This window comes from Falco punctatus, assembly GCF_963210335.1.
Source record: "Falco punctatus genome assembly, chromosome: 5".
NCBI lineage: Eukaryota > Metazoa > Chordata > Aves > Falconiformes > Falconidae > Falco > Falco punctatus.
The window spans coordinates 72,729,709-72,749,578 of record NC_137584.1 but is presented as its reverse complement, the minus strand read 5'-3'; the positions used below and the strand labels follow the sequence as shown (position 1 = coordinate 72,749,578).

General features: G+C 43.1%; 1 protein-coding gene across 3 annotated transcripts in view; it reads right to left on the bottom strand.

Moving 5' to 3' along the window:
• ELP3 (elongator acetyltransferase complex subunit 3) overlaps positions 1–19,870 on the bottom strand; it is a 93,450-nt gene that overhangs the window by 64,570 nt on the left and 9,010 nt on the right. For all 3 annotated transcript variants that reach the window (XR_013928206.1, XM_080388051.1, XM_080388052.1), the window contains exon 7: positions 17,600–17,754. Coding sequence is in view for 2 of the 3 variants with exons in the window: in XM_080388051.1 (XP_080244177.1) it covers positions 17,600–17,754 (155 nt within the window). In the remaining variant the exon portion in view is untranslated. The remainder of the gene's footprint in view (positions 1–17,599; positions 17,755–19,870) is intronic.

Genomic DNA, 19,870 nt, shown 5'->3' with positions numbered 1-19,870 from the left:
CAACTGCAGCTAAACTTCCCTAATGTGCCCTCTGCCTGCCTGTATCCCTCCTGGGTATCCCATACCTCCTTTCACCTTCTGTAGCCAGTCCTTTTTTCATGTTTGAGCTCCATCAGGTCTTCCACATCAAGCAGTTAAGCCAAGGTGGTGGTCTGTCATGCCTGCTTGGTGTCCTGCACATCAGGATGCATCACGTTAGTAATCCGAGGAAGCTGTCCTGGAAGATCTGCTAAACTCACCTGGGCTTATTCACCTTTCAGAGCATCCTCCCATGGGACCCTGTCTTTTGGTTCCCTGGGAAGATTTAAGTCTGTTATCCTGAATTGACATCTTTATTCTGCTACTCACAACCCTTGGGATCTTAAGCGGTAACATCTCAGGGTCATTGCAGCCAAGACCACATCTCTTCCTCAGCCAGCAATTTGCACCTCTCTGAGGCACTGGATGAGCCAACTATTTCAAAACAACACCATTATACACTCCAGAAATCTCCTAAAGTAGTTGTGTTTCACCATCTTGCCATTCTAGCAGGTATCAGGGTGTCAGACTAATTTTAAGAAGTGTTGTATATTGTTCATTAAGTGCATATATTCTAATGCTTACATCATTTTCATATCCTTTTTTAGCAGTATTCCCACTTTTTAAGCATTCTTCTTGTTGTCTTTGATACCAAAAACAGCCACAGAACTTTGCAGACACACCAGTACTATATCCAGATGGAATATGATTTGCCTATTCCTATCCAATTTTCCACTATTTATACAGTCAAGGGTAATTTGGCTGCTGAATCACACAGAAAGCTCATGATAATGCAACTTAACTCCTAAATATTTTCTAGATATTTCGCTGCTGCTTAGAATAGAATCCTGCACCATTCCTAGAAAAGCAGCTTTACATTTTCCCATAATAAAGTACACAGCTTACTTGCATACAATTTAATATGGAATACAAATGTATCCCTTATTTGTCCATCTCCAGTATTGATCGCTCCTGCCAACTCTTAGAAATTACTGTTTTAACACAAGTATTAAACAGAAGGCCCAGAGGCAAAACCAACAGAAACCTATTAGAAACCATTCGGGTCAACGACAATAATTTTCTGCCATGCCCGTTTTGAAAACCAATGTAATGGGTGACACGTTGCTCTAGTCTTTTTTTTTTTTTTAATGTCAAAATACCTCACTGTATTAAGTCAATTCTCTTGCAAAGGTTTATGCATATTACACTTCATTTCTCAAAAAAACCCTGTAAGCCCACTAACAGGATACAGTGACTTATCACGATAATGGACATGATGGATTTGCCTTCACTTGATCTTTAAAAACAACAGACACCCAGCCACATATCCTGCAGGAATGGCATGCTAGTGAGGCAGATACGAAGAGGGAACAGTCTCTACCCAGCTAGGCAGACAGCCTGAAAAGCAGGTACCTAGAGCTCTGAAGAGTGACTTCAGGATACCTCAGACACAAAAGGTTAAGACAACCTTGATGGTGACCAAGACAAGCAAAACTGTTACTAACTGAAGATGAAGAGAAGCAAAATAAGAGAAAGCCCTGAGAAATTAGATGAACTCAGGCTGGAAACCCCACCCATGATGGTCTCGTTCACTTGATTTCCAGGTTCAATCTGGCATTAATATTTATTATGTGCACTTCTTCTGGAACATGAGAATGGAGATGGATTTTATCTTCTCAAGCAACTACAAACATCTTACAGTATTTCTCATCCTGCCCTGGAACAGTCTTATTTATTATTTGTAATACAGCAGTGCTGAGGAATCCCACATAATCAAAAGAATAATCAGAAATCAAGACAAGTGTATAGCACAAGATGACAGTGGGGTAATTTTAATAACAGACTGACCACAGAAGTGAATTATGCAAATAAAACAGATGCTAAGGCATACAGATAAAGGAAATGAGATACAGAGAAACCTTAAGATTTATATAGACATAGCTATTGTAAAGTCAGTTATTTTCAGCATGGTTACAGAACTGTCTGAAATAGGAAGTAAAAAAAGAGATATTATTAATTTTAATCATCGGGGAACATTTGACTAAATTTTCAGAGAAAGCTTGTACATTAAGCAGACCCTGAAACCAGAATGTATCTCAAACAAGCTCCAGTTTTTCAGATCAAAAAGGCAGCTACCTCTCCACCAGACACAGCAGTTTGACATAGGGTCTCAAATACTTCCTCACTTCAAGAAAAAACAGCACAGTTCTGGCATAAAACAACTCGTTCAACAAATTCTTTACTCGCTCTTGATTAAAATTTGGTCTATAGACAAAAGTCTTGTCAATGAAGAGACCTGAACATCAAAAGACTCAATTATATATAAACTACTACAGCAGCTTCCAAACTCCCTGGTTGGGATCAGAGTGGCAGGATGCCAGGCGACACAAAACGACTTACCTCATCCCAGTAAGCTCAGAAAAAATAAACTGTAAGAATAAAGCAGGTGGGTTAACACTGTGCATATACAGCATATTAATCACGTGCCTTTAAACCACTTACCTGTTTTACACATTTCAGAATGGGAAAGTATATAATGAGGAGGTAAACAGAGACAAAGAGGCCAAAAAATGCACAAGCAGCAGCAGAAGCTCAAGAAGGTCAAAGGCAGCATCAAAGCGAAACACTCACCGAGAGCAAGAAGCGCTCAGGTGTACCTGTCCATAGGGAAAGAAAGGAAGGATGAAAATACAGTGACAAACAAAACTCTGCTGCAGGCAGGAGCTGCACAGATAACGGGAACCATCCACACGGAAGCAGGAGCCTCACTGTCTGCGGGAGAAGGTCTGGGGCTCGGCCCCCTCGGCACCTCAGGAAGGGACAGCCAGCACAGACGTAGGTGAGCCCAACAAGAACATAAATAAGGAGCCTTCTGGCAAGGACCTGCTAACTGCTAAAAGAAAAACTGCTGAAGCGATACGACTCAAGGATACCAGGGTAAAATAATCATGGTAGTGGGAGATCCCAACCTCCTACTCATGGTGGATCCCCCACGTTCGGGGAGCATGCGTAGTGAATTTAAAATGAACCGTACCTTTAAAGTGAAGCAAGAAAGCAACTAACAAATAACTAGTTAGCAGGTGTAGACTTCGGGTGGAACTAACCAACTTCACTGTAAAAATATGTGTTGTGAGTAAAATTAGGTGTGCAAGTTAGGAGGAGCGACCCCCCTCGCACCCAGCGCCACAACCAACAAACCTGCCTTGTAACTCCCCTCTAGTTGCAAAGTTCGGTTCCGCACATCACTTCCAAAGCCAAAGAAAACCTCCTTAAAGGTGAAGATGGAATAAATCATGAAGATGCTCATATTACTTAATCATGATCGCTGCTAGTGGATTGCCGGACAACAGCAATTTCCACCAAGCATGGTGCTCTATACGCACACACCCGGGCTGAGCAGTCACAGCTTGGCTGGGAAGGCACTGCTGCTCCTCTACACTTCAGTCTATGTGCAGGGTGGGGGAGGGGGAAGGCAGTTGCAAACTTGCCTTACAAAAAGTGCTTAATGTCTTGTGGAAAGAAAGGAGTGTTGGAGGGCTGAGTGGGGGGAAAAAAAAAATATCAAGAATTTTAATTGGCAACCTAAGGAGGCCTTGGCAGAAGGTTCCTGGTCTTAATTTTGCGAACTAAAAGATTGTGAACATCCAGCATCTCAAACAAGTCTAACATCTGGAAAAAATCCCCTTCTTGTGCCCTTGACTACATGGAGCACGGTCCTCAGTGTAACACAATTACAGGTGTTCAAGACAGTGATGCCTACACACGCAGAATGAAGACAAAGAGTGACATCAGTGGTTTCTGGAGAGGAAGCTGCCGATATAATACACAAGTATCTTATGTACCACATCCTCACCTATTACTTAAATGACCTCCTTTTTCTTGATCTCTAATAGCTTGGCTTTACCACAATGTCAATCTCTGAAACACAGCTAGCAATAATTAATTCACTATCTACAATTTCCCGCTAGTAAACAAAACCAGGTGGCATCTCATGCATCTAACATGTTTCAAAAGTTTCATGTTTGATGATTGCCCAGAGCAGATATTTGTGAAAACTCAAATGCCAGTTCCTTGGCTTTATACTGCTCCCTTTTTATTACAATTCAGTGTTTTCTTTATCACCACTACCAGGAGTACGACACACTGCTTTGGTTTCTTAGAAGCATCAGTTTCTCAAGGTTCAGTTTTCAAACACTGAACAACTTACAGTCACTTAAAATACAGTCATTTATTGATTAAAATATAATCTTCTGATTCTGATAAAGTAACAGTATTTATACCTGCTAAAAAAATTAGGAAGAACAATATTCGCCCCCCCAAATGCCACTAACACATAGGTTACATGTAACTATGCTCCCTCCTGCTGTGTCACTTGGTGTTTGAAATCCAGGATAGGATCAGTGTTCAAAACAGTATCCATTCTGAAGCAAAAAACCCCTAGAACTTACCAGTTTTCTCTCTTTCTTAATTTGTTTACTAAGTTGTAACGACAACGAATGGATCTGACATCTGAGAATCCTCCAAAGAAAAAGCACAGCACGAGCAGAAGTGGCACAGTTATGTTAACACACTGCGGGTCTAATCAAAGTAGGGCTATTTGCGTGGACTAATTAAACGCCTGGCTGTAACAACAAGGAGGTAATGATGTTGGCTGCAGAGGGAAGGGGGTAGGAGGCTGGTTTGGTTTATTTTTATATCAGTCACAGCTTTCATAGAGCAACATCACGTAGAGGACCTCTGGGCAAGGAGGCTGTAGCTTTGCTGGAGGGACCCTGCCGCCCGTGACAGCCAGTACAGAGCCGTGCACGAGAGATGCTCTGCTCTTACCATGCTGGGCTAATAAACGCACAATTATTTCGAAAGCCATAATCACTGCCTATTCTTGGAGGACATCTGAGCAGGCCCCGAGATGTTTGTCTTAGCTCAGGAGGCAAAAAAAAGGACACTGAACAGAAAACCCTGACGGGACCTTCTAACATTGCATGCTTATTTTCTGAGCTCCCATCCATTAAGTTCAAGGCAACGGCAACACAGATAATGCTCTTTCAGCAACAAATTATTAGCAAGCTATAACTGAAAACACCAGGGTGAATAAGCATATGCTAGAGCGAAATATTTCAAACAAGAAAAATCACATGTGTGGCTCTAACAGGAGCCAAGTTGCGGCCTCTTTTTTACCCATCTGTGTCAAAACTAAAGGTTGGGGGGGGACAGGAGCTAAACCAAGGCTAACATGGACAAGAGAGTGCTCACCTCCTCCTCCCTTAGGTCAGCTCTCTGCCTTTCTCAAACCCGTCCCAGTGAGCAGAGCCATATTAGTCTTGGAAACCCAAGTCTTCACGTTTACCCCTGAACAGAAGCAATACCACAAGCTTCCAGCTTCCTTGCACAGAGGCTTAAGGAGACCCAAGTCTTTGAACTACTTTCAGATGGCAACTGGAGTGCCACCAACAAATTGACCTCGTCTGCAGGTGGAACCAGGGACCTGCAAGGTCCAGGAACACAGAAACATTGTCTTGGGCAAGTCCAAAGGCCTGTTGAGCCTGGTCTCCCACCCATCTACAGCTGTTGCAGATGATTAGACTAGACCAGTAGGACCAGGGCAAGCTGCAGTGGTATTTTCCTCTAATACTCTTAGAGTTGCCAATTATTTGTTCTTCAGGGACTCCCTGAGCCAGAGGCAATATCTTTAGTAGTAGTAGCTGTCTTCAAGACTTACCAGCTCTCACTGGACGTTTTTTCCTATGAATGGGTTTGGTCACACCTCAGCTTAACTATGCACGACATGAAGGAGAGCCTTCTTTTTATTTAATTCCCATCTCACCCGATAGCCCTCGTGGCATATAAGATAATTGGTGTTTATCCTTTCTCTGTTGTCTCCATGCCGCTCAGGATTTCATCGATCTCTACTCTATCGCTCTTAAATACTTCCCCTCCCCACCCCCACCCCACCCCAAGTTCCACAGTATCATTTCCCTTCTCCCCTCCCTTATTTTTAAGAAGAAGTCGTCAACGTAGGTTCAAGCTGTGAAGGCACTGCTGAATTATGCAGCAGCGTAACAGTCCCATTTTGCTCTCTATTCCCTTCATTATAATTCCTCACACTGACTTGGTCTTTTAACCAAGCATCATGCCTGTGTTTCTCTCAGTTGTCTACTACAACTTCAAAATCTTGTTCCTGAGTAGCATTAGCCAACTTGGAGATCATTGTTTTGTAGTAAAATAAGGGAACATATCACTCTAATTGACATTAATCATCTCACCCAGCATGGTCAAGACCACCTATTCCAGCACAGAATCCTATGGGACACCACTAATGACTTTCCTCTGTTGTGTAAATTATTTATTCTGTCTCCTAATACCTTTCAATTACTTATGCATGCAAAGGCTTCACTCTTATTCCCACAGTCTTTAAAGAGGCTTTGGTGAAGGACCTAATTTTTGGAAATCCAGGTACACTTACACATTTGTCAAATGCTTCAAAGAAAACTACAACCTAGATGTTTTGTTGAAACATTAACCCTTTTCAAGTAGCCAGAGGAAAGGAGTTCATCTGCCATAAGATGAAAATATGTACTATGGAAACAAGAACCTCTGAATCCTTGTTCTACATAAAAAGGAAGGTGGTTTGTTTTTTTAGCAGCCAAAGAAAACAAAACCTGTTATCCCAATAAAGACAACTGTGGTCCAACACATCAGCAAAACATTTCTTCCAAGAAGGCTGAAAGAAGAGAACATATTAAGTGTTTGTAAAATGTCCACTTCCTAAGCCCATACTCAATTTTTTCAAACGAGGAGCGTACACACTTTCCTTCACCACGAGACTAACATATGAATGCCAGTAAAAAAAAACCACCCAACCCTCCACCTTATACGTGGAAGATTCAGCTAGTGCAGCACACTGTGCTGATCATTCCAGCTTGGATCTTCAGCAGCCAAGACCAGCAGATCAACAAGTCACACACGGATGAAACAACTGCTTGGTTGCCTACGCGCTCAACCAGCCATTCTTAAACTCCTGTCCTTGTTCGCAGGACACATGTACAGACTTTTAAACTCCTTTAATTACCACTAATAGCACTTGAAAATTACAACCAAAGAAAGGAATCCATGAACGTCATCCTGAAAGACCTGATAAAACTGCAAGGAGGAAGAAGTGGTTCAAATGACCAGAAGCTTGAAGGTGACCAGAAGCTCTGGGCTTGCTATGAAGATTTCCTGTGCCAAACAGCAGCTCCTCTCCTATTTAGGATCACAGAATTACAGAATCATTTAGGTTGGAAAAAAAATCTTTAAGATCGTCAAGTCCAACCATTAACCCAGCACTGACAAGTCCACCACTGAACCATGTCCCATGCAAATTACATGCCCTCCCAGGCCACCAAAAACCACACAGGTCACTTCTGCAGTGGGAAACAAACCCATGCAGGAGGGTTACCGACCCCGAACAGTATTATTTTCAAAACCATTTGGCAGTTTAAGGTGCAGAAGAAGAGCTTGGAAAAAAAAAAATACACTCAGCACAATGACAGAAAATTAGAGACACTTTAAGCTATGAAGTTTTAGAAAGAATCAAATGCATTTCTCAGTAACAGTTTGGGAATTTCTGCCAGTAATCCAGGATAAACACTAAAGACAGAGTCCCACTCTTTTGCCTTAAGCACCAGTCCTAGAAGTGCAGCATGGTGGCCTTAACCCACACAGTATTTCAAGGAAAGAGAAGCAGAAGGCTGTAGGCTGCATTTGGTTAATATTTAGTTTTGGTCAATTTTGCTGTTCCAGTACCTTTTCAGCAAGCAATATAAGATCTAAAAAGAAGTAGCTTAGTCCCATTTCAGCTGTCTCTTATGTGGATTCCAGCACAATTTCATTTGACCTTTAGTTAAATTCCACCTCCACCAGGCAATCAATATCAGCTATTCCCACAGGACAGGTTTTACTCTACGTCCCTTTCTCTTTTTATCCGAGTGCACAGAAGCAGATAACACATCCTATGAACAACAAACCATGTCACCACAGTGACACTGAAGTGCAAGCAGCTCATCAGCTTGCTACGTACAGTGAAACAAAGACTGTTATAAAACTTCCATGAGGAGATGCCCAAGACTTGCCCTTGATTTCTCACATCTTCACTGTTCGATTTGGTTCAAGGAAACCTGAAAGAACAACAATTTAAATGCCTGTTGCCAAATCAATACAACCAACAATAAGGTCATAATCATAGAGACAGTTTAGCACAGAATAGTCAATATGTAGTTACAGACGCAGGCTAAAAAGGGAATCAGGAGAAAAAAAATCCTTATATCTAAAATTATGAAAGAAGTGACATGACAGCCTCTTTTATTAAATCCAAACTGTAGTTCAAATTTTTCTTGCTACAGTTAATGAGAGAGAACGAACTAGGTGAGACTTAGATGTATTTTTTTTAAAAAAATGCTCTAGTTCCAATTTCAGTTCCGATATTGACTCACTGTGGCCTAGGGAAAGTTGCATATTCTTAGTTAGAACCACTTCCAAACTGTTATTGAAGTAAAAAACCACTTCTGCCACAGCAGTGCTGCATATGGTCCTCAATGCCCTAAAAGCTATTGTTGCATAAAGACAGCGTCCAGTAAAAACCTTGCTTTGTAGTTTCTGCATCTACCTATTAAACAGAATTCATCTCGCCCCCATCTAACACTCCAATATAAACATTTAGCTTCAGGAAGAAAAAACAGCTTGACTGCTGCTTTGAGGATACAAAGAAATTGTATCACTAAAATTATAAACAGAGCTAATAAAAAGCAGTCATCAGCCACAACTGCCAGTGAAAAGCTATGGTTTTAGCGGTTTTAGCTAAACTTGCTCTCATGCCAAAGCTACTCCCTCACCTATAAAGCTGCAATACTATCTCTCCCAAAAAAAGCACTACAAGAACATCCAGGCGTCTGTTTCCTCTGTGCTTGTAAAACCCCGTGTTCAGGAGGAGGCTCGCTGCAGCAGGCTACAAGCACTGAAGGCGCCATTCCCCTGGCTCCATTGCCATCCATCGTAGCTCCAGCTACAGTGCCAACAGCTGCGCAACTTTTAACAGTCATTGAGCTCATTGCTTTGGAAAAGTGTTTCAGCTTTTAGCTGCTACAGTAGCTTCAAACCGCATCGCCCTGCCTCAGGCACAGACATCCCTCACAACTCCAGGGAAGATGCGCTGGTCCCAAGGAGCATGTTCCTGCTAAGGAGTGAAGCCCAATGTTTCCTGTCACGGCTATACCCCCTGCGAATGGCACAACCTGCCTTACAGCAAGATGAATACACCAGAGAGGAGACAGGAGAAAAAAAAAGAAAAAGAAAAAAAAAAGAAGAAGAGTACAACAAAAGGTGAGTGACCACTTGTGTCTTCCCAGAGGTAGGGAAAAGCAAAGACCTGACCTGGAAAGGGGAATGGGAGCAAGAACCAACACTGGAAGAAACAGGAGTGTCTTGCAAAAAACCTACACCACGTCAAAACCAGTCACGAGCTCAAGGAGTCAGAAGTCAGAGCGAAAGAAAGAAACACCTCCCGCCCAGGTCTGCAATGGAGCCAAGGCTCAGTGCGGGATCCAGCTCACGGATGCAAACACCCACATGGAGCTGGGGCTCTCATCTCCCATGGCAGTCAGTGTGCCCAGTCAACAGAGCCCAGAGGGAGACACTGACCCAGCAGGGGTGCCCACTTCAGCAGGAGCTGTATCCTTCTCTAGGCTCTGCTGACTACATCTCCGCTTGGCTGGAAGGGGAGATCAGGCACCCAGTTCACACGGAACCATCTGAATTGAGCTGTCTCAACCCAGAAGCTGAACCCACATCTCACCTCAGAGCTGCTAGAGAAAAGGTGAATCTTATTTATAAAAAAGGAACAAAGGCCCTTCCCACTGATTTTAGAATTTTTAGAGCAGCACACAATCGATCTCTGGAGGTGAATCAGGCAAAGATTGTGGAGAAAAAGGAAGAATTAGGTAAATGTATAATCCAAGGCCCAGACAGAGGGGGACCAAATTAAGGCTGCATAAACACCCCCAGCTCTGCCAGTTCCCAGCTTTTGAGTACTTGACTTCACAAACTGATGGGTCACAAGGAGGCACCGAGTCCCAGAGCACATTAGCTGCAACACATTGCAGAAAGGCACATTTCAAAAGCAAACAGCCTCGGCTCTGCCTAGCACAGCGTTCACAAGGAACAACAGTCACAAGGAACCCAGTACTTGCCATCCTGCCATAAAAGTATGAAAATTAAACCTGCCTTTTTTTTTTTGCATCCCTACTACACCCACCATGTTACTAGAAAATGACTTTTCTTTCAGATTAATTTAGCACTGTTGAAAGGCAGTGGATCTCCATTTACAATATCAATGAGGCAAGCACAGCACAGCTGAGGGAACTATAAACTGCATCTCACTATTTTACCAGCCCATTTTAATTCGGGCTGGAAAGCAATCTCTGCTGAAAGAAGGAAAACATGTAGCGCAGGCACTGAATTAGCTCTCCAGGGCACGGCAGTATCAGCCTAGGATCACCTGCATCCTTATGGAGCTCATAGCAATCACTAATGTTTGATCTTCTGCCCACTGCCACAGGAAAATCACAATACAACAGCAACTAAAGGCAGTGCTTCTGTAATACACAGGATGGTGTAATAACTTGTGTCAGGGAGGAAATTAATCCAGAGAGCTTATTTAGTACAGGCCACACTGTCTCTTCGTGACATTACCTTTGGATCACCAGCACAGTTTGAACTAGAACCGTGTAATCATCAGGCCAGGTTCATATTCATACAGGTGACCAAGCCATGAATCAAACTCCACCTCCAGTCACCAGTCCCAGCTGACCACTCAGACCCCATCCTAGCATTAACATTTTAGTGCAGGTCACCGGAGAACTTGTTATGCTTGCCAAATTACACATGCACAGCAGTGAAGCAGCAAAAATGAGAAAAGTATTCCCTTTGGCAGGTGTTCAGCAGTAATTTGCTGAAAATGTACAAAAAAGGCACTGAAATTCATTATTTAGCTTTGACAATGTCATGACCGCTAGGGCCATCATCCTTTCCACCAGTGTAGGATAAAATACAGATCAATAGCATTTACAAATATTGCTAAATTTGGTGTAGCTCATATTTCTGTTGCGAATAAACACAAAGGTTGAAAGGTTCCACCCTTAAACCTTTGACAAAGATATATTTGGTTCCAGCAACCACCTTAGAAAACCTAAAGTCAGGTACTACCAGATGTGCTGTTGCGCATGCAGAGAAGTATGTGGTGGCTGTGGCTTCCTCATTGCTACTTTCCTTTCCCTAGTCTACATTCAGTCACAAACCTGAGTAATTTACATGCAGGAGAAAGTGCCGTGGAAATACTGAACAGGGCAGATAGCTGGATAGGCAATCACTTTCCATAGCTGCAGGATGAAAAAGGATGAACAGCTACCCATAACAAGATTTGGATCTGATGAAATGACTTGCACTTACATATCTCCTGAACAACACACATTTCAGCAGCTAGAAGTTGGGTCTTGGCAGTAGAAAATAAGCAATGCAAAACCAACAGCATGCCAGAAAAGGCCAGCCAGCTTTGGGGTAAATCTCCTCAAATTCTGCATGCTGGAAAGACATTATCCATACCAAAAGCATTTAGGGGTATAAACCCTGCACCAAACAGTTTTCAATGACAAACATGGCTCCTGCGCCATGGAAGAATCATAGAATCATCATCACATCCAAAGGTGGAAACAAAGAAAACCTGCCTGCTTCTCCAGAACATTACGAACTAGTCTACAAATCTCCGGGAACAAAAGGAAATTTACAACAGAGGTTCAGCCTACATTATCTGGCACTAAAACAATAGCCAGTTATCTCCTGCCTGGCACAGAAAAATCACTGCCCAGTCAGATGTCCCGAGGGATTTGACAGACAAGCTCTGATGGATACAGCCACAGCAATTTGTAATGTTGCTGCCTCCTGCTATTCACTTCCTTCCCTGCCAGAAGCTGCTGCCTGCACAGGAGGGGATGCAGAACCAGTAAGTACCTCCACACCTCGGTTGCCCAAATTACTCCTAGAATAGGAGTTTCAGCCAGCAATTACTGCGGTTTGTGCTGGAGCTGCTAGAGCTGCAAGAGCCTACCTGTCACAGTACCTACTCATTATGGCAAGTCAAGAGGTGAGATCTGACTATCAAATTCTGGAGATTTGTAGCGGGGCAATTTAACACGCTGGGCTCCCTGCAGCCAAAGTAGTAGCATATCTTCTTAAATCGCTATCCGTTCCAGATTACATTAATTTGTCAGAGGGTGAGCTCTGGCAGCTGAAGGGTGGACAACTATGTTTAGCTGCCTGTTTTGGAAGTGGTAACCTCAAGCAGAGGGTCAAGGTAGATAAAGGGAGAACAGTAACCTCTTAAATCGCCCTGGCATGAATCACTGGAGCCAGTGAGTCAAAGCGCTCTGTTATTTTTGCTAGAGTCACAATTAGTACTCAGAAAGCACAATTAAGATATATTAGTGTAACAAGCAACCATATGTCAATTGAGCCATCTGAATTGTAGGAGAACATCTTTTTTGCCTATACTAACCACATGGTAAAGCATGTGTGCTTAAACCTCTTTCCTTGAGAGTCAGCGTACACTAGAATTTCTCACAAGCCGGGCCAGCAAAACACAGATCCAAAGCCAGCTGCATCAGCACAGGCACAACATGCTCCCTTGTTACCCCACATCATTTCATTGCAGGTCCGTGCCCTGAAAGTCAAGCAGCCAGGCTAAATCCTGGTAAAATCACAGCCCTGGCAGCAGCAAGACTAGACCTACCTGCAGAAACCCACATCATCTAACAAAACTCCCAAAGCCTTGTTTGGGACATTTAAAACAGACTTCAATTTTGACAACGGAGTGCAATGCTCTGAAAGCAGGTTTATCCCCCACTACTGAAAAGGAAAATTACGAGTTGCTTAGTCGTCCGCCTTCATGATCACTCAATTTCTTGTGGAGAAATTGCAGCTTCTATTAGAAGAATTACTAATAGATGAGACCTAATGTTGGTATTTGAGAAAAGAATGTAACAATCTTTCCAATAAACCCACTCTCTGGTAACCACACAGAAATATCTTGGATGGGTTGCTCTGATCCAGTGTGCTCAAGAAGAGTGATTTCCAGCTGGGTTTCAAAAGGCATCAGGAGCTTCACTTACCAAATCAACTGCTGCTGAAACTGTCAGTGCTCAGGGTTTTTCTCCCTTCCTCAGATGAGCTAAAAGGTCTTAAGCTGGAAACACAACAATCCAGCCCTAAGCAGCGGTTACTTAAAACCCACATTTTCTCTTTCAGCAAAGGCTCTAAAGTAGCTGCTCACTGCTTACCAAAAGATCAATACGGCTTTTGGGATACCTAAAGGAAATTTCCTCGCACATAATGAAGATGTTGGTAGCAGCGGGAAGCATTGCTGCCTGCTCACCAGCTCAGCAGAAACAGCTAATGGTGGAAACACAAAAGGACACTTGGCAAAAGCAATCAATGACAAGCCTAAGAAAAAGGCAGTCTCACAGTGTTGTCTGGTGTTGGGAACTGAAATTTCTCCACAAGGAATCAAACGCAACTGACAGCACTCACTTCTGCAAGTTCTGGGCTTCGACGAATGATGGAAGTGGAAAATGAGCCTTTTAAGAGACTACTTACTGAAGAGTGGATGTAAAGCCGAAACAGCCTTGGATTACAGACCTATTATGGAAATAGTTATTATGTCTGCTGTGTACCTGAATATTGTCACATAAATATCAGGTACACAAGACACTTGAGTTGCAGAACATGAGGTTCCAGCAATTTTATCCCCTTCTTGCTTTGCCATTAACAACGTGATTTACAACCAGATTGAACATCAGGCAAAGTACGATACCGTTAAAATTATTTTTAAAAAATAATTTCTGTGCATTTTTAAATACATGAAGAGAAGCCTTGATATAGGCTTGATGTTGCAGTCCAAGGAGCTGCAGGGGTGCACAGCCCAGGGGGACCTTTCTGACATCCACCTTTCTCAAGACAGGCGAGTTCTCCTTTGTCCTTATTCACTGATTAGAAGTCAGATCCTGTCTCAGAGAGAGGTACTCAGCCCTTGGAGTTAAGTGGTGAGTCATGGTGGCAGTTAAATATGCTCAGCACCTCTAATGACTCATGGGTCAGGTGAGAGGAGCAAACTGATGGGGAGCAGCAATTCTCATTTGCATGTGTATTCTACACCTTCTTGGTTCATTGTCCTCAGGGAAGAGCAAAGGTAGCCGCAATCAAGTCAACACTTTGGCTTGATGGGAACAACTCCCAGAGAAAAATGTATTTCTCTAGTGTACAAAACCAAAAATCTGTCTTACAGTGATTCTTTAACAGTAATTACAAAACTCCTCCTGAAAAAGGGGCGCTTATCACCAAGTCCACAGTCTTGCTCGACAGGCAATCAGAAGCGTGCTGAAATCTCCTAAGTGGCATTCTCAGTAGATAAAAATTAAAACTTCTCAGTCTTGTTGCACAAACTCTACAAAACAAAGATGCCCCCTGGCTCTGCAATTCTTTACTCATTCCTTGGCCAGCTTATTTCTCAAGCATAGCAAAGCACCTCAAGCAAAAACTTCTGTCTGAATAGGCTAAAAAGTGTTTATTACCTCAATAGGGAGGTGCTACAGAAGTATTAAACACCAGCAACACTTTCTCAGGGAAGGTATTTCCTTCCTCCACTCGCAACAGAGTCACCATGAAACCCTAGCAGTTTCTCTGTTTATCTTTTGGGAAAAAAAAAAAATAATAATCACACTCTTGGTTGGTGAGTTGACACAGGTAAACACATTCACTTCCATAAGCACGTCCCATTCAGGCATTTTGTAAAAACCAAAATCTTAACTTGCTTCAGGTCAACTCATGCAAAAAGAACGTCTGCTCTATAAACTGAGTTCTTCAAATCCCCCAAGTTGGCTGTCCTGTTTATCCAGAAAAAGTTTAAAGCAGCAGTCTAGCTTAGATGCTCTGAGCCATCCCATGAAGATCCTACTCCTTCCACTGACTATAAAGCCAGTTTCAGATCGATTTATTTGAAGTGGCTGGCTAGAGCAGTGCCCCACTTCTGCAAGACAGATCACTCCCAGTCCCGCATCATTGCCCTCTTAGAGGCACTGCTGGGTTTGCAACTTCGTGATTTACCACGAGGCTGGATTTACCATAAAACTTTATCTCCCAGAAAGCCAGAAGCTAACTCAGAATATCAGATGGAGTCCATGGGCCAGCACAGTTTGAGGACTTACTCCTTTGGTCAGCCTTGCAGTGCCGGTTGCTGGTGAGGAACAGTAGAGATCTCCACGGCAGGCTCCGGTTGTACCATACTGGTTGAAACAGCTCACTCACTTCCTTTTTATCAGGTTAAATAGGACCAGCAGTTGCAGCACGCTGATCAAGACAAAGTCTTATATGAAGGAAATTCAAAATTACATCAAGAGGAGGATGTCAGACTGATGACGCTGCAGTGTTGCACATTTCAGACCATATAGGTCAGCGCGTCGCTATCACTGGGAAGGCAGCATTGGCCATAGAAGCCGAGCTCAAGTTTAGGATGAAGTAAAGAAATGACTGGACAAAGGGGGAAAAAAAATTGTGTTCGTAGTTAGGTGGACTGTAGCCTCTACAGATAGATGCTCCACTGGCTTAAACAAAGGTCATGCTCAGAAGGCCTTTTAAAAAAGCATGCTGGCTGAAGGTCTTTTTCCCTGTTAGGGAATTCACTGTACAAAATCCAAAGTCAAGTAATGATTTGCACAAAAAAGAAAAATTTCAGTGCTACCATAATACCATTCAAAGTAAGGGTGAGAGAGACCAAATGCCAGGTTACTGCTGCATGCTGTGTCCACAATATAAAACAAGTAAAATACAGTTAGTATTCCCCATGTAGCATGGCCTCTTGTTGATGGAAGTAGTGAGGGAGAAGGGCTGAATTCTCATGTACAAAGATATATAAATTTAACCTTGAATGTTGATTTCAAGTGTCATTGCCCATCTCAAAACAGTACTGCAGTGACACAGTACAACAGCTAAACGCAAGACACAAAAAAAGTAAAAGGTCTGATTCATCTTGAACTAAATTTTCTCACCTCTAGAATATTTAGGAAGTGCAACTTAAGTAACTCCCACATAACTCCATTTACTAAGCATTTAACATGAAATTTATGTTAAAAATATAAACCTTTATTTATCTGCTGGGAAAAAAACCCACCACACGCTGTTAGCGCAGGTTTTCTCACATTGCTTGATCTGCGTGCTTGCAAGGCAGTACACTGACTTCAGAGTCACTTTGGTTTTGCATGCACTTCAAATTACTTGGTCACACAGCCTGTGTCATAAATAGTTTCCTCATCTGCAGAGCAAAGGACAGGCTACTCAAAAAACAATTTTAGGTCCAATAAAATTAGCTAGACACTGCAGCAGAAAAAAAATAAGGAAAAACCACATCCCGAACCACCTGATGTATGTTATAAGCACAGCACTAATTTGAATAGATAGCCTGCAAACCTTTCTTCCATAACGAGCTGTGTCCTTCAGTGCTCACAATCAGGGCACTAGAGCAAAAGAAAAGCAATTCTTTTCTCAGCTTCTTCATTATTTTATCCTGATAAAATCCACTTAAGAAGAGCAGCATAGCACTTTTTGTGTGGCTTTCAACGACAAGAAAAAAAAATTAAAAACCCAAAGAAAACCAGCAGAAGTGTTTGCTGCCCTCCAGAGGAAACCTAAATGAAACGACAGCTTTAAAATACGAAGGTAGACATGAAGCTAGGCAAGGATTAGTCCTAATCAGTTTTAAAACCACTCTTTAGTAGATGATAATGGCATCAAGGAAAATCCACCGCACTCAATGATGACAAGGCAGCAAACTACAACTGTCAGTACAGATGCTCACCTAGTTTTAACAGCCCCAAAACATCAAATCTCTCATTTTTCTTCTTAGTTTTATACCACAGAATGCACGGAAAAGTTACATTTTAATGACCCGAAGCAGACATAAATAAATAAACCACAGATTTTCAGTTCATCAATTGTAAAAGGAGAAGAACATCTCCCTGTCACACTGAAATACTGCAAGGGTAACTGCATTTGAGACGGCAAGGGGCTTGGAGCTCCAGAGCACTGACGCTCTTGGGGGTGAGTCATCCCTTATGGGAGCTGACGTCTGGCCTCCCTTGAAGGCAGGATCAGTTCCCCTTCCCAGCTGAAGGAAATAAATCCCATGGCAATGCAATTTGTCACAACTCCAAATCAAGGTGATGAGGCATGAAAGGTAGAAGTCCAGATGGAATGCCAAGAAATTAGAAGAAGCTTAGCATTTCCTACATGAGAAAAATAGATAAACCACGGCCTGATCTGCTGGTGCTACGCAGTACACAGAGCAATGCTGCAAGCAGAGCTATAAATATTCCATGCCTAAATAAATATTGGGATAAACAGTGCCTTTCAAAAAGAAAAAGGTTTTGTCTTCAGTATTTTCTGTTGTTAGGCCAGTTAAAGAACACTTTTAAACAATTACATCAAGGAAAACCAAGATGCTTACCTGACAGCCTCTGCTACATTATTGGAAGTGTGACCTGATAAAGCATCGTGAAGGTTTCTGATGAAGTAATCTCTGTAGTCTTCGGGCAGGGCCATGAACGTTCCGCCCATCACAATAAATTCTACTTTATCCACGCTGTGGCCTAGCTGTTTCAGCTGTAAAATTAAAAGTACCAGGAAAAAATTACCAGACAGGGACTTACTTAAAAGACTTCTCTGAAAACCCTGATTCTTATACTGCATTTCCTTCTGTAGTTGTTATATCTTAATTAATGTCAAATCATTAATACTTTTGTACAGATTTCTTATAACCTCACCTCCAAAAACCCTCAAAAGTTATTTTTCTACTGCAAGAATACAGGACTGATATTGAGTCCAATGTAACAGGTTTTCTTGACAAAACAAAATTATTTAGCCTAGCATTGTCCTGATGGGGTTGCACTGGTTCCAGTTTGAAGCTAGCTTAGGCTTAGATGCGGCCAGTAGGAAAAGTCCTCACATCCACTTCAATCCATGTGAAACTAATTTTCCTTACAAATCTGCAGAGAAAAGCGCTACACTGAATCCATGCAGCATTTTCCAATGGATTTGGAGATAAAGAGGAAACCAGTTGAAGGAGAACACGACTGAGAAACCCTCCAGCTCTTCTAACTCTCCAAAGACCCCCAAAAAATCATTTTGGTAGGAAAGCCACTATTAGAGTACTACATCCTCCATGAAAGTAATTATCAAGAACTAGCAACTGCCACAGAAGTTCACTAAAATTTTGTTGTAATAGGATCTCCTATTAGTAATCAGGTATTCTTCAGAACAGATAAGAGGTTCAAAACTCATCATTTACCAAATAGAAATGGCAGACGATTAAAAGAGTCTAAAAATATTATTTTTCTACGGGAATCAAGTCAGTTTAATGTAGAATTATAGAATCACAAAAAAGCTGAAGTTGGAAGGGACCTCTGGAGATCACCTAATCTGATCTCTCTTCTCAACACAGCATCAGCTACAGCAGCTTGGTCAGTGCTGTGTCTGAACAGGCTTTGAGTGTCTCAAAAGATGGAGACTGCACAACCTGTCCGGGCAGTCTGGTCTAGTGCTTGGTCACCCTCGCAGTTAAAAACTTATTTCCTGATGTTCAGATGGAATTTCTCCTGTTCCAATTTGTGCACATTGCATCATGCCCTGTCCAGTCACTGGGCACCACTCAGAAGGTTGTCTCCACCTTCTTTACCAACGTGTACGAACACCTGGTGGTAGGCTGCAACACTCCGCCGAGCCTTCTCATCCCCAGCCTTGACAGCCTCACCTCTCTCAGCACCTCTTCAGACACTCTAGTCCCTTCATCATCTTAGTGGCCTTTTACTAGACTTGCTCCAGTATGCACATGTCTGTCTGTCTTCTGTGGAGCCCAGAACTTGACACAGCTCCCCAGGTGGAGTCCCAGCAGTGCTGAGGCCAGAGGAAGAATCGCATACCTTGATGTGTTGGCAACACTCCTAATGCAGCACAGGAGGCTGCTGGTCTTTGTCTCAAGGGCACAATGCTGCTCAGAGTCAGCCTGGGGTCCACCAGTACCCCCAGGTCCTTTTCTGTCAAGCTGCTTTCCAGCTGGTTGGCCCCCAGCACGTACTGGTGCCTGGGGTTATTCCCCCCCAGAGGCAGGACTTGGCATTTCCCTTTGTTCAACTTCCAAGACGTTCCTGCCAGCTCATTTCTCCAGCCTGTCCAGGTGTCTCTGAATGGCAGCAGCATCCTCTGGTCTATCATCCACTCCTCCCAATTCTGTCTCATCTACAAACTTGCTGACGGTGTGCTCTGTCCCAACGTTCAGGTCATTAACACAGAGGTTAAACACTATTGGCCCCAATATTGACACTGGGTACTAGAGACTGGCCTCCAGCTGGACTTAGTGCTGCTGACCACAACCCTTTCAGCCCACCAGTTCAGGCAACCAAGAGGCAATTCTAGCATCACAGAATAGTTAGGGTTGGAAGGGACCCCTGGAGCCCACCCTGCTCAAGCAGGCTCTCCTACAGCAGCTGCACAGGATCGTGTCCAGGCGGGCTCTGGACGTCCCCAGAGAAGGAGACTGCACAGCCTCTCTGGGCAGCCTGTCCCCGTGCTCCGGCACCCTCAAGGGAAAGAAGTTTTTCCTGCTCTCCCCACGGAGCTCCCTGTGCTGCAGTTTGTGCCCGTTGCCCCTTGTCCTGTCGCTGGGCACCGCTGACAAGAGCCCGGCCCCGGCCCCCTGACACTGGCCCTTAAGGTACCTGTG